Below are 15539 nucleotides of genomic sequence, written 5' to 3'. Positions count from 1 at the left end.
TTTATTCATTTCTCAAAAACTACAGCACCTCAGCAAGTAATAATTCCAGGGAAGCTTTCTACTATCATTACCTTCACACTGTGTAAGTTTAATGTAAATCTGTGGGCATTGTGTTTTTCTGCCTACAAAAAGTACCCAGTCCCTTTAAATGTTGTGGTTTCACTGCCTTGGCTGAATTAGAACAAATTATACGATCACAAATAAAAACAGTAAACACAAATAAGAGAAAACAAAAACAAAACCCCCAAATAAGACGCTACGAAAATTAGCAAAAACAAGAATGTTTTTTGGGTTTTTTTTTGTCTACCGTCTGCCTGTTTCGGAAATGATCGAGCAAGTCGTCCTTAATGACGACGACGCCATGATGGAAGCCTCACGCTCAAGGACAATTGCTTCCTAAAAATATTAAAACAAGATATTCTGTAAACAAGATTGGTTGAAGCAACTACTCAAGATAAGATGTGTCAATTGTTAGAGCAAAACCTCTACATTGTTTTGTCTCTTCAACTTTGGAGTTTCAAAAGAAAGGCTTAGTTAAAGACACTGTACACGATTGCTAATTGTCAAAGACTAGTCTTCTCAGTCGGTGTATCTCAACATAATATGCACAAAATAACAAACCTGTGAAAAATTGAACTCAATTGGTCGTCGAAGTTGCGAGATAAAATGGAAGAAAAACAGCCTTGTCACACGAAGTTGTGTGCTTTCAGATGCTTGATTTCGGGACCTCAAAATCTAATTCTGAGGTCTAGAAATCAAGTTCGTGGTAAATGTCTTATTTCTCGAAAACTGTGTTACTTCAGAGGGAGCCGTTTCTCACAATGTTTATACTATCAACAGCTCTCCATTACTTGTAACTAAGTAAGTTTTTATACTAACAATTATTTTGAGTAATTACCACTGTCTTTAAAACAATAGAATTGATGGACATAATTAAGGGGCGAACTCACCTCTCGACGCAACAAGGTGATGCTTGGGTTCGACTCGGGATTGTCGATGGGGACGATGTATTGTAGAATGACGTCATTGGTTTGCGAAGCGGCACGCAGAGAACTATGATTGGATCACCAAAATAGACGTAAAACAAACAGTCTATCATGAAACATTATGTGATTGCATTTAAAAGTCAATGGTTTTAACACGACTCTTGATATAGTCCTGTATTCTGGTTGGCTGAAACACAGTATTGTTGGGAATAACTCATACTTTAAAAAGTTATAAAACTGGTAAACATTGTTTTTTTTTCATTTAACTTTGTCTTTCTTGCTTGACACATCAGACCCCCCCCCTTCTAAAAAACAAAAATAAAGGGAAATACTTAACCTTGTTGTGTTGTAAATTATAACATTGCTTGTATCATGCTTAGTCAACAAGTTGGTTTCAATCTCTGCAAAACACAAAATAATAATAATAATATTAATAACAAACAACAATTAACTTTACAGTCAAGCTCTCGTGTTTCTGACCAGCAGAGTGTTGGTTCGAGTCCCGGCCGTGGCACTTGTGTCCTTAAGTCACCACACGCACGCTTGCGGGGAATCACGGACACAAGCGCTACATTTTTGCCTTATTCCACTCGCATTGCGTGTGAAAGAAGACCCAGCACTATGGACTGTTTTAAAAGAGAGTAACCCTGTTTCAGCCCAAGGAGTAGGTGGCAACGGCCTCTGAAATAAAAATAGACTGGCACACCTTGAAGTGGCCTTGATGAGGCCTTGTGTGTCTGGCGACTTGCATAAAAAAACACACACAAGATCAATCTCGCACCTGCGCTGTAGCCCAGAAATCCTTGTAATCGATAATCAATAACTACGAATGGTGACGTCATGAGATGTCTATGGGTCGAGTCGATCAATCTTTCGATTCTAAACAGCTCCGAGTCGCCTTTTGTTAAGCTCCTCTGGTTTCCAAACATCACATCTGTTTAAGATGAATAACACCGACAATTGTTTAATACCGAGAAAATCATTATAAGAAACAATATAAAATTAATCAATGGTCAGAAGTAACCCTTATCTTATATTGGTAAAGGGTAAAGGTCACAATGCAACAAAGTGTCATGACGAACTCAAACTTAAAACAAATTTGTTTTTTGATTTTAATAAAACCAAAATGACTGATGAATGAATGAACGTTTTAGCCGCATAATCCTATGCATTATTTCAATTAAACCTATTGCGGTCCTTTTCTTTAAAACTGTAGACGGATTTGAAACATGGCCCTAGTAGAGTGGTTACGATACAAACACACCCACCTCGGTCACTTTGACGCATGCGTAGTGTCGTTCCCGCTGGAAAACCAAGAGCCATTTGCTTGGCAATGTGCATGCCCATAGACATGCAATCGAGGTAGACATCGTCCTAATACACGTACAATAAAACGCTTAGTGTGATTTTGGTGCAGATTTTGTTTTTCTTTCTGAATTGTTTTTCTTAATCGGATTAATGATGTAAAAACAGGACGATTCGTTAGATATTTTTAATTTAAAAAGAAGAAAAGTGATAGGGCAAAAAAAAAAAAAAAAAGAACATGGACAATAATATGGACATTATTAAATAATACTTTGACAACAGGTGTCTTTATTTACCCATACTGACTGTGGAACCAAACGGTATCTTCTGAAACGCGTCGACGAAAGCTAAAATTAAACAAGAATTTTCGCATCAGAAGCATAATCATTTACTTCATTTATATGTTATTATAGGTTTTCTCAGTCAAATTCGGCAAATGAGCAGCCAATTTCATTTTCATGCGTTCGAATTAAAGCTGTTTTGCCTCTCTAGTTGTTACTGCGTTTCAAATTCAGAATTCGGCCATTCAATTTCGTTTTGAGTCGAGTCAAGTTCCTTTAGCACTTTAGCTCAATTTAGTGTATCGTTATTCTTTTTCGAGACACACACGCCTCAAGAAGCGACTGCGAATTTGAATGCTGCTTTGATGAATTGTTAAATTGAATGATTATTTTGTTAAATCGAATGACGCAACATTACATTTGACTAATAGTAAAACGAAATCGAATGACACTTTTCAGTAGCATTCGATTTCGCGCGAAATAGAATAGCTTGACGGTTAAATAGGCTGCTCTTTTTCCGAAATTGGCCGAGAAAACCTATTTTACACCACAAAACGGACTGAAAAACAAATCATCTCTGTTGTTTGTGTCATCCGCCTCTATCAGCCAATAATTTAAACACGGTCTCCTGGTTGGGGGGGGGGGGGGAAACGAGGGGGCTTAGTCGAAGCCTAACATCCTAATAAGTGATTTTGAAATGGGGGATTATATTTCTTCAGCGAACATTCAGAATAACACGAAATCGCACCTTTTAACGCAGCCGTTTGAATACTCGCGAGACTTGCAGTCCGTGCGCGACTTGTGTATATAAAAAAAAGGCATCGGACACCTTCAGACATTAATATTTCAAGGGATGTTGTCTACTATCTTCATTTTAGACTGTAGTTTGATGTTAATCTGTGATCTTCAAGTTTGTGTTCTTTAATACCAATTCTATAATGTTCCTTTAAGTACGGGAACATGGGGGTACCTTCTTTCCCTACAACGGGCATTGTAAAACCTCTTCAAGTTCATACCTTTACAATTTCTTCGAGTTGAGTTACTTCCATTTGTCTAAAGTTAAGATAACGAAGTGATTCGAGGGCGATACACGCAGCTCCCACATCTTTGCTTGACTCAAATGACGTCAGAGCTGTTTCTAAGATGACCTTAGCTTCCGTACTTGATGACCCGAATGTGGTTGAGGGGCTTGAGAATAAGATGAGCAGAAACAGTCCTGCCGGCTGGAATATAGTATACTTAGATTGATATTGGACACTGGACATTAAAGGGAAGGTACACGTTTGGTAATTACTCAAAACAAATATTAACTTAAAAGCTGACTTGGTAACTAGCATTGGAGGGATGTTGATATTATAAAACACTGTGGGAAACGACTCCCTTTTAAGTTATGTAGTTTTTGAGAAAGAGGTAATTTCTCACTGAAATAATAAAAAGGCTTCTAGCTAGAAGTCTTGTAGTCCTCTCTGAAAGCACAACGATTCGTCCAACAAGATGTTTTTTTCTTTCATCATTTTCTCCCAACTCCGATGACCAATTGAGCTCAAATTTTCACAGGTTTGTTATTTTATGCATATGTTGAGATACACCAAGTGAGATCACTGGTCTTTGATACTTACCAATAGTGTACCTTCCCTTTAAAATAGAATTGTCTAGCGAGTAATACATTTTTTATGTTGATATTGTTGTTTTATTGGACATTCAACATTCACATAGGTTTGAACATTCACCGATAATAGATATAAGTTAAAAAAAACACACACAAAAGAAACAACAAAACACCTATTGCAGGAATTGCCCAAACCTCTCCGCTCCAACAAACCAATATAGGATAAGAATATTCAGTAAAAACACATTAAGAATCATAACAAACTCTAATTGACAAAGGCACAAATGAATTAAAGGCATTGGACACTATTGGTAATTACTCAAAATAATTATTAGCATAAAACCTTACTTGGTAACGAGTAATAGGGAGCTGTTGATAGTATAAAACATTGTGAGAAACGGCTCCTTCTGAAGCAACGTAGTTTTCGAGAAAGAAGTAAATTTCCACGAAATCGATTTCGAGACCTAAGAACAAGATGTTGAGGTCTCGAAATCAAGCATCTGAAAGCACCTTCTTGTGACAATGGTGTTTTTTCTTTCATTATTATCTCGCAACTTCGACGACCAATTGAGCTCACTTTTTTACAGGTTTGTTATTTTATGCTAATGTTGAAATACACCAAGTGAGAAGACTTGTCTTTGACAATTACCAATAGTGTCCGGTGTCTCTAAAAAGGTGCGGGCTTCTACATTGGATGCTACGGGGTCTTTTCCCTGACCTACCTCATGAAACCATAAAAGTGCAAGGGATGGTCACTATTTTTCATGATTTCAACGGTGGTGCTACCACAAAACTATCCTTATTATTAATACTAAACACATACCTGTAGTGATAAACCGTTTCCATAAGACATCTCTGTTAGTTTCCATGTATACTTTGAAGTGGTGCATTCACAAATGGCTCTCATCGTCGAAACAACAGACTGATATAAACAAATTGTCCACTATTTGACATAATTCGTAATTAAGGTTTGAATAGAGCGACCCCGATCTTTTATAGGGAGACCCAATCCAATAATGATTCACCCATATCCAATACTTGAAAAAAAAAATTAAACAGAGAAATGTCTGTCGTGCCAAATTGCAATTATCTGTCTTTCCAACCAATATGTTAAAGGACGAGGCCGGTAGAAAGTAGTCGACCCCGTTCGACACACAGAATAATTCCAAACAGAGACAAATTAAGCCCTTTGATTTACAACCGAACAAATACCTTGTAAAGTCCCTGCCGCCCCCCCCCCCCAACCAATTAGTTTTGTTTAAAGGCAGTGGACACTGTTGGGAATTGTCAAAGACTAGCCTTCACAGTTGGTGTATCTCAACATATGCATAAAATAACAAACCTGTAAAAATTTGAGCTCAATCGGTCATCAAAGTTGCGAGATAATAATGAAAGGAAACACAGCCATGTCACACGAAGTTGTGTGCGTTTAGATGGTTGATTTCGAGTCCTCAAATTCTAAATCTGAGCTCTCGAAATCAAATTCGTGGAAAAATACTTCTTTCTCTAAAACTATGGCACTTCAGAGGGAGCCGTTTCTCACAATGTTTTATACCATCAACCTCTGCCCATCACTCGTCACCAAGAATGAAAGGTTTTATGCTAAAAAATATTTTGAATAATAATTACCGATAGTGTCCACTGCCTTTAAATTCGATTGCAACATTGAACACTGACACACTGACAGTAAAAGTTCGTTCACATTTAGTTATATGTTTGACATTATTTTTTAAGTTTCAAAGTGTATAATTATTATTAATTTTCATCTCAGTTCTTTTGAGTGAGAGCCGACCCGAAAAGCCATTCCACCTAATTCCTTCTTTGTTGCGAATGGCCTCATTGAAGTATCTTCCGTTCAAATTACATAAGGTGCAACTATGGTACCACCAGGCTCCTTTGCGATCCACGGCACAGTTAACAGGACTCCAGACATCGCTGTCTCGGTCTTTGGTCGTAAAGGCCATGTTATCGGTGTACGATAACGAGTCTCCTGAAAAATAACACACGTAGCCATATAGTCAGACGTGTAAAATGTGATGTTGGCAGGAGGATAAACTTAGAACATTAGTCGTTTCTAACATTAGGTCGATAAGGTGTGATTAGGAACAAATTTATCAGTTGGAGCTGGGATATATTGGGAGAAGTGAAGTAAAATAATGTTCACAATCTATATACATAAAAACAGGTTCATTGTTTTCATTGTTCCCTTTTGGCTAATTTTTCAGATTTTCAGCTTAAAATTATCATTAGCGTCACATAAATTGCCATCGAAACTGGATATAAAAGCGAGCACTTTTTATTTTTACCATTTTCGCCTCCAAATTGTGAAATGGTTTGATTTTAGAAGATACTTTAATTTTTCTAGGCTTAGAAATGGATAAACTGCAATTGTTAACTAATAATTTGTTGCTTATTTATTTTGTTCATGTTTGAGGTTCAAAGGATACCAAAATCCCAAATTCCACTGCTGGGCTGGATTTGAGGAATAATGTAAACAGAACTCCAGCCCCGCTCTTTTCATCTGGGTTTAACATATAAATAAATTCATTTTTTTGTCAGCTCCCAAAAATTACAATATACCTTGTAAATAAAAACGTTGTGTGTATATTTCTTTTATATCATGATAGAAAAAAAGTTTGGAGTACAAAATGTGGTGGTAAAAAAGTGCTAACAAATATTTACATATACAAAACTGATAAAAAATGTGTTTTAAAGTGCACCCGATTCCCACGTTCCTCCAGAAATGTTTTATGAAGGAAAAAGCATAATTTTAACAGTTTGAAAACAGCTCATAGAAAAGTTGCTATATTATGTTACCGAAAAAGGGGAAAAATAAAAATTAGTTGATGAAGAGGCAAGTTCCAGTAAAGTTTTACTGTAACATTTGTACATGGACTATTACGGTTGTTACGTTTGACAAGTATTGGTTATTCATTGGGTCAGCATTCACCGACTCTTGGTATGAACCACTGTCCAAAAGAAACGATGTTGCCATCATTTAAAACATGATCGACTCTTAGACAGTACGATGTTCTATGCTTTGCTGTCTTCCATGGACAATTACTGACAGCAATCACTAATACAAGTAATGGTTAAGCTTGTCGGTCATAGCGATGGGTACAGTTTACCCATTAAGATGTGTGTATTGGCTACACGGAGTCTCCACTTACAGCGTCTTACCTGTATTTCCTGAGTAACCTCCTACTGTCAACCTGTAGTTGTCACTCACATCGGCGATGCTGAACGTATCGTAGATGGCATACCCAGTAACGTCGTCGAAGTCTGTGAGATCTACGCGGAGTTCGTACTCGCCCTGAGCGGTCAGACGGTGCAAGTTGTCGTTACCGAGCCAAAACTCTCCCCCCAGATTCCCAAAGCCCCGGCTGTAGTTAGCAAAGTCCAAATAGAAATCTACACTGCCGTCTTGGCGCCTCTGGAAAACCTATCAAGGGAACATGGGGGTTTTAAAACTCCGGACTTCTTCAACTTTATCAAGCTTCTTCTTATTTACAAATTCTTAGAGACGAGTACTCTCATTCTTATAGGGTGTTATCTTACCGTCCATCCACCACCGTCTGTTTCCATATCACAGTATACTCGGAAAGCTTCACCGGAGTCTAGAGGTTGAACCAGGTACACGCCACTGGTTAATACACCCCTCGCAAGAATCTCAGAACAATCCTTTGGAATGGCAACTGTACAAGTATGTTAAAATAAAAAAAATAAAAAAAATACACACAAATTCTTGTAATCCTACGTGTATGTTTAAAACTGATGATTAAGTCTAAATATGTTTTGACCCATTTAAGATACCTCCATGGTATGGAAGATTTGCGTTAAAAAAAAAACAATTTCACTTCTATATGACACTGCTCGACCTTACCAACAAATTGTTTTTGTTCTACTTTCTCTATACGGTTGTGTGATTGGTTGTCTTAGAGTTGTGGTGTGATTCTTCGAAATTGTTTCTACAGTTGTTTAATTCTGTACAATGGCTGACAAATTCCATGCGTATTCATATGATAAATAAATAGTAAATTTATTGTTACGGTGACTGTAAATAAATAAAACTTACGTCTTCCCTGAATGTCTAGCACCCATGGAAATAGAGAGCCATGCAGCTGTTCTAGCTGTCGTCTTATGCCCTGTACCTCGGAGGTGTCCGTTTGTTGGTTGGTCGCTACTGCGACCTGTAACTCACTAACTGCACGACGTGTTCCCTCCAGCTCAGAGGTGGTTGTTTCTTGGTTGGTCGCTACTGCACCCTGCAACTCACTAACTATACGACGTGTTTTCTCCAGCTCAGAGGTGGTTGTTTCTTGGTTGGTCAATACCGCACCCTGCAACTCACTAACCATACGACGTGTTTCCTCCAGCTCAGAGGTGGTTGTTTCTTGGTTGGTCGATACTGCACCCTGCAACTCACTAACCATTCGACGTGTTTCCTCTTGCTCAGAGGTGGCCCTTTCTTGGTTGGTTGATGCCGCAACCTGCAACTCACTAACCATTCGACGTGTTTCCTCTTGCTCAGAGGTGGCCCTTTCTTGGTTGGTCGATACTGCACCCTGCAACTCACTAACCATTCGACGTGTTTCCTCTTGCTCAGAGGTGGCCCTTTCTTGGTTGGTTGATGCCGCAACCTGCAACTCACTAACCATTCGACGTGTTTCCTCTTGCTCAGAGGTGACCCTTTCTTGGTTGGTCGATACTGCACCCTGCAACTCACTAACCATTCGACGTGTTTCCTCTTGCTCAGAGGTGGCCCTTTCTTGGTTGGTCAATACTGCACCCTGCATCTCTTTCACCAGATGTTGTGTGTTTCTGACTTCATCGTCAAGAATGACGAGGTAGTTTTCTACTATAAGCCTCAACACGTCTATCTTACTACTTGTTTGTAGCTCACATGAAACCGTTCTCTGGTTGCTGGAAGCTTCAACTTGTAGTTCAACTTGAGACATCACGATCAGAGCGACCAAGAGTGAACGGATAAACAAGGCCATTGTGCTCAAACTGCAAATACAAAACACGACTTCTTCCGTTGCTAAATCGAGTAGAAATGTTTAGATGAGAATGAGCCACAGCTAGATCCTTATTGAACAGATGGTGCCTGCGTTTAAGTTTGTTTTTCTTCCTGATACGCTGTTTTTAGCTGACCTGAATCCATAGAGAAAATATCCGTTAAAACGTATAAGAAGGGTGGAACCAGGAACTCGAGTGTAGAGATTGCCGTGGGAACGACCTTCAACCAGGCTCTTGTACTGTGGACGAGGATTGATTTTGGACTTGGGCCAGACCCGGATAAAACAGTTGTTATAATGACATTGACCAAAATAATATCAAGGACGTGACGTGCAACTCAGTCTCAACAAGGAAAGATGGCTTAACAAGAGATTGATGGTTTTTGCAACACATTTCAACGACAACAACAATCACTCAATGCTTGTTGCAATTGTTAGCAAATGTTGGTGTGTTTTCGAAAGCTCAGTTATTTATTATTATTAGTGTTCACTGCCCTTAAGTCAGATATTCATAAAATTGATATCCTCTCATTAATCAAAGTATTACAGACGCAAGTAATCAGGAGCAGTTAGAATTTAATCCGATATCAACTAGAAAGCAGTTGACAACTACGAATGATTTTTGGAATGTCAACCTTTCCTAGTTTAGGCTAAGTTCTCGTTAAGAAATCATCACACATAGAACAGCATAATAATACATTTAAATGTAGTTTTATTCTAAAACAGAAGATTAAAAACATTTGCATATCATACAGCTATATTTACCACTGCAAAGTTATTATTGGTTTTCTCGGTCAAATTCTGCAAATGAGCAGTCAATTTCATTTTCATGCGTTCGAATTAAAACTGTTTTGCCTTTCCAGTTGTTACTGCGTTTCAAATTCAGAATTTTGCAATTCAATTTCGCGTTTTGAGTCGTGTCAAATTCCTCTAGCACTCTGTTCAACTTAGCATAGCGTCATTCTTTTACGCCTCAAGAAGCGTCTGCGAATTTGGATGCTGCTTTGATAAATTGTTAAATTGAATGATTATTTTGTTAAATCGATTGACGCAACATTACATCCGACTCAAATCATAAAACGAAATCGAATGACAGTTGAGTAGCATTCGATTCCGCACGAAATTGAATAGCTTGGTGGTTAAATCGGCTGCTCATTTGCCGAAATTGACCGAGAAAACCTATATACATCATCTCAGTTTATTCACTCCGAAAACTCCCCGGGTCAGGTATGAACAAATTGTCCACTATTTGACATAATTCGTAATTAAGGTTTGAATAGAGCGACCCCGATTTTGTATAAGCAGACCCAATCCAATAATTATTCATATCCAATACTTGAAAATACAAATTAAACAGAGAAATGTCTGTCGTGCCTAATTGCAATTATCTGTTTTTCCAATCAATATATTAAAAGACGAGGCCAGTAGAAAGTAGTCGAGCCCTGTTCGACATACATAGTAATCACAAAACAGATAAATATTAAGCTCTCTGATTTACAATCGAACAAATAGCTTGTGAAGTCCCTCTCCCCCTCAACCAATTAGTTTTGTTTAAATTCGATTGCAACATTGAACACTGACACCTCTGTCAGTAACAGTTTTTGTGTTTGATTATTTTCTTCTTCTCATTTTGTCAAATAATAAACCACAAGGGAAACTGGCTGGTTAAACACAGAACATGACTTGGGTTGAACACAGCAAGTTTGACTAGAGTGGGATTTGAACCAACGACTTCCTTTAAGTGATCCCCTGGCTGCCGGTTCCTATGTTGTATCGTAAATCTGACTGTGATCCCTGGCCATAGACGATGTGACCTATATTTACATTCAAACCGCCCTCCGTTGACAACGTCATGTTTCGCCGGGCAAAATGACGCGTAGTCATGGTAAGATTGCAGACACTTTCTAGCGGGCTGCCAAAACACAAAGCTTTTGCCCGGCGGTCTGCGCGCGAATCATGTTATGGTTTTCGAGTGACGTCAGAGGTCATATCGTCTATACGGCTGCAGTCGTATGGCTTTCGACTGGCACCCCGAACAAAGATTTACACTAGTTGGTCAAGCACCAGCACATTAATATATGCCTCATTTATCCATTGCATTAAAAGTTCGTTCACATTTAATTATATGTTTGACATTATTTTTTAAGTTTCAGTGTATAATTATTATTGTTCAAAAAAATTACTAGAAACTAAATAAGATGAAGTGATCAGGTGATTATTTAAGGAGATTTTTCTATCCACCTAGTAAGGACTACAGTTTTCTTCTAATTTTTATCTCAGTTCTTTTGAGTGAGAGGTTTCCCGAAAAGCCATTCCACATAATTCTTTTTATGTTGTAAGTGGCCTCATTGAAGTATCTTCCGTTCAAATTACAGTCGGTGCAATAACGGTACCACCAGGCTCCTTTGCGATACACGGCACAGTTACGTGAACTGTCATCGTATTCTCGGTCTTTGGTCGTAAAGGCCATGTTATTGTGAGCTGATAACGAGTCTCCTGAAAGATAACACACGTAGCCCTATAGTCAGACGTGTAAAATGTGATGTTGGCAGGAGGATAAACTTAGAACATTAGTCGTTTCTAACATTAGGTCGATAAGGTGTGATTAGGAACAAATTTATCAGTTGGAGCTGGGATATATTGGGAGAAGTGAAGTAAAATAATGTTCACAATCTATATACATAAAAACAGGTTCATTGTTTTCATTGTTTCCTTTTGGGGTATTTTTTTCAAATTTTCAGCTTATCATTAGCGTCAAATAAATTGCCATCGAAACTGGATATAAAAGCGAACACTTTTTATTTTTACCATTTTCGCCTCCAAATTGTAAAATGGTTTGATTTTAGAAGACACTTTAATTTTTCTAAGCTTAGAAATGGATAAACTGCAATTGTTTACTAATAATTTGTTGCTTATTTATTTTGTTCATGTTTGAGGTTCAAAGGATACCAAAATCCCAAATTCCACTGCTGGGCTGGATTTGAGGAATAATGTAAACAGAACTCCAGCCCCGCTCTTTTCATCTGGGTTTAACATATAAATAAATTCATTTTTTTGTCAGCTCCCAAAAATTACAATATACCTTGTAACTAAAAACGTTGTGTGTATTTATAGCATGATAGAAAAAAAAGTTTGGAGTACAAAATGTGGTGGAAAAATATGCTAACAAAAATGTACATATACAAAACTGATAATAAATGTGTTTTTAAGTGCACCCGATTCCCACGTTCCTCCAGAAATGTTTTATGAAGGAAAAAGCATAATTTTAACAGTTTGAAAACAACTCCTAGAAAAGTTGCTATATTATGTTACCGAAAAAGGGGGAAAATAAAAATTAGTTGATGAAGAGGACATGTTCCAGTAAAGTTTTACTGTAACATTTGTATATGGACTATTACGGTTGTTATGTTTGACAAGTATTGGTTATTCCTTGGGTCAGCATTCACCGACACTTGGTATGAACCACTGTCTAAAAGAAACGATGTTGCCATATTTAAATCGACTCTTAGACAGTACGATGTTCTATGCTTTGCTGTCTTCCATGGACAATTACTGACAGCAATCACAAAAAGTAATGGTTAAACCTGTCGGTAATAGCGATGGGTACAGTTTACCCATTAAGATGTGTGTATTGGCTACACGGAGTCTCCACTTACAGCGTCTTACCTGTATTTCCTGAGTAACCTCCTACTGTCAACCTGTAGTTGTGACTCACATCGGCGATTCTGAACGTATCGTAGATGGCATACCCAGTAACGTTGTCGAATTTTGTGAGATCTACGCGGAGTTCGTACTCGCCCTGAGCGGTCAGACGGTGCAAGTTGTCGTTACCGAGCCAAAACTCTCCCTCCAGATTCCCAAAGCCCCGGCTGTAGTTAGCAAAGTCCAAATAGAAATCTACACTGCCGTCTTGGCGCCTCTGGAAAACCTATCAAGGGAACATGGGGGTTTTAAAACTCCGGACTTCTTCAACTTTATCAAGCTTCTTCTTATTTACAAATTCTTAGAGACGAGTACTCTCATTCTTATAGGGTGTTATCTTACCGTCCATCCACCACCGTCTGTTTCCATATCACAGTATACTCGGAAAGCTTCACTGGAGCATAGAGGTTGAACCGTGTACACACCACTGGTTGATACACCCCTCGCAAGAACTTCCGAGCAATCCTTAAAGGCAACTGTACAAGTATGTAAACATAACAAATGAAAATAAAACAATTAACAAATTCTCGTAATCCTACGTGTATTTTGTAAACAGATGATTAAGTCTGAACATGTTTTTGACCCATTTAAGATGCCTTGCGATAAAAAAAAAACAATGTCACTCCTACTATGACCCTGCTCGACCTTACCAACAAAATTGTCAACCGTAGATTTTGTTTTCGTCTTTTCTTTTTTTAATACTTTCTCTTTACGATTGTGTGATTGGTTGTCTTAGAAATGTGGTGTGATTCTTCGAAATTGTTTCTATATTTGTTTAATTCTGTACACTGGCTGACAAACTCCATGCGTATTTATATTATTAAAAATATTATAAATAAATATTTAAAAAAATAAAAGAACGTCGGTGTTTCGGTGACTGTAAATAAATATAACTTACATCTTACATGAAGGTCTCGCACCAATGGAAATAGAGAGCCTTGCAGCTGTTCTAGCTGTCGTCTTATGCCCTGTACCGCAGAGGTTGTTTCGTTGGTCGCTACTGCACCCTGCAACTCACTAACTATACGACGTGTTTTCTCCAGCTCAGAGGTGGTTGTTTCTTGGTTGGTCAATACCGCACCCTGCAACTCACTAACCATACGACGTGTTTCCTCCAGCTCAGAGGTGGTTGTTTCTTGGTTGGTCGATACTGCACCCTGCAACTCGCTAACCATTCGACGTGTTTCCTCTTGCTCAGAGGTGGCCCTTTCTTGGTTGGTTGATGCCGCAACCTGCAACTCACTAACCATTCGACGTGTTTCCTCTTGCTCAGAGGTGGCCCTTTCTTGGTTGGTCAATACTGCACCCTGTAACTCTTTCACCAGATCTTGTGTGTTTCTGACTTCATCGTCAAGAATGACGAGGTAGTTTTCTACTATAAGCCTCAACTCGTCTATCTTACTACTTGTTTGTAGCTCACATGAAACCGTTCTGTGGTTGCTGGAAGCTTCAACTTGTAGCTCAACTTGAGACTTCACGATCAGAGCGACCAAGAGTGAACGGATAAACAAGGCCATTGCGCTCAAACTGCAAATACAAAACACGACTTCTTCCGTTGCTAAATCGAGTAGAAATGTTTAGATGAGAATGAGCCACAGCTAGATCCTTATTGAACAGATGGTGCCTGCGTTTAAGTTTGTTTTTCTTCCTGATACGCTGTTTTTAGCTGACCTGAATTCATAGATAAAATATCCGTTAAAACGTATAAGAGGGGTTGAACCAGGAACTCGGGGAGTCTATAGAGATTGCCGTGGGAAAGACCTTCAACCAGGCTCTTGTACTGTGGACGAGGATTGATTTTGGACTTGAGCCAGACCCGGATAAAACAGTCGTTATAATGACATTGACAAAAAAATAATAACAAGGACGTGACGTGCAACTCATTCTCAACAAGGAAAGATGGCTTAACACGAGATTGATGGTTTTCGCAACACATTTCAACAACAACAACAATCACTCAATGCTTGTTGCAATTGTTAGCAAATGTTGGTGTGTTTTCGAAAGCTCAGTTATTTATTATTAGTGTCCACTGCCTTTAAGTCAGATATTCATAAAATTGGTATCCTCTCATTAATCAAAGTATTACAGACGCAAGTAATCAGAAGCAGTTAGAATTTAATCCGATATCAACTAGAAACCTAGTCTAGGTTCCTAGACCATTGGTGTTGCGTGGTCACACACAACGAACGTTCCGATTATGCACGGCAAAAACTGTACACGCTTGTAATGAACGAACGCTAGCGGGCGCTCTGTTTCTCTAATCCTAAATCATAGAAACAGAGCGCCCGCTAGCGTTCGTTCATTACAGTGTGTGACCACGCAACACCAATGGTCTAGGAACCTAGACTACTAGAAACCAGTTGACAACTACGAATGATTTTAGGAATGTCAACCTTTCCTAGTTTAGGCTAAGTTCTCGTTAAGAAATCATCACACATAGAACAGCATAATAATAAATTTAAATGTAGTTTTATTCTAAAACTGAAGATTAACAACATTCGCATATCATACAACTATGTATGGTGTTTAAATTGGCCACTCATTTGCCGAAACTGTGCAAGAAAACCTATAAAAGGGCTGCAAAAAGAACTAAGCGATGATAACTTTATAATGTACATAACTTTTGCACTAAAAAGGG

The 15539-nt window shown here is 38.4% G+C and overlaps 3 protein-coding genes across 3 annotated transcripts; all 3 read right to left on the bottom strand.

Moving 5' to 3' along the window:
* Positions 1-5881: 5881 nt before the first annotated feature.
* LOC117290854 (ficolin-2-like) lies at positions 5882-7868 on the bottom strand. The gene is made up of 3 exons (XM_033772411.1): positions 7740-7868; positions 7362-7623; positions 5882-6171 (listed from the first exon to the last, which is right to left on the bottom strand). Exons 1-3 carry the CDS (start codon positions 7764-7766, stop codon positions 5918-5920), a joined length of 543 nt encoding a protein of 180 aa, XP_033628302.1. The 5' UTR covers positions 7767-7868; the 3' UTR covers positions 5882-5917.
* LOC117290064 (unconventional myosin-VI-like) lies at positions 7852-9181 on the bottom strand. Its single transcript, XM_033771312.1, has 2 exons — positions 8257-9181; positions 7852-7862 (listed from the first exon to the last, which is right to left on the bottom strand). Exons 1-2 carry the CDS (start codon positions 9179-9181, stop codon positions 7852-7854), a joined length of 936 nt encoding a protein of 311 aa, XP_033627203.1.
* A 1942-nt stretch (positions 9182-11123) lies between these two features.
* Positions 11124-14449, bottom strand: LOC117290772 (fibrinogen-like protein 1). The gene is made up of 4 exons (XM_033772317.1): positions 13800-14449; positions 13244-13377; positions 12866-13127; positions 11124-11695 (listed from the first exon to the last, which is right to left on the bottom strand). The coding sequence occupies exons 1-4, from the start codon at positions 14416-14418 to the stop codon at positions 11451-11453; spliced, it is 1260 nt and encodes a 419-aa protein (XP_033628208.1). The 5' UTR covers positions 14419-14449; the 3' UTR covers positions 11124-11450.
* Positions 14450-15539: the final 1090 nt, after the last annotated feature.

Source organism: Asterias rubens, chromosome 5 (assembly GCF_902459465.1).
Source record: "Asterias rubens chromosome 5, eAstRub1.3, whole genome shotgun sequence".
Classification (NCBI taxonomy): Eukaryota; Metazoa; Echinodermata; class Asteroidea; order Forcipulatida; family Asteriidae; genus Asterias; species Asterias rubens.
The sequence above is the reverse complement of the archived record's forward strand: the minus strand, read 5'-3'. Positions and strand labels throughout refer to the sequence as shown.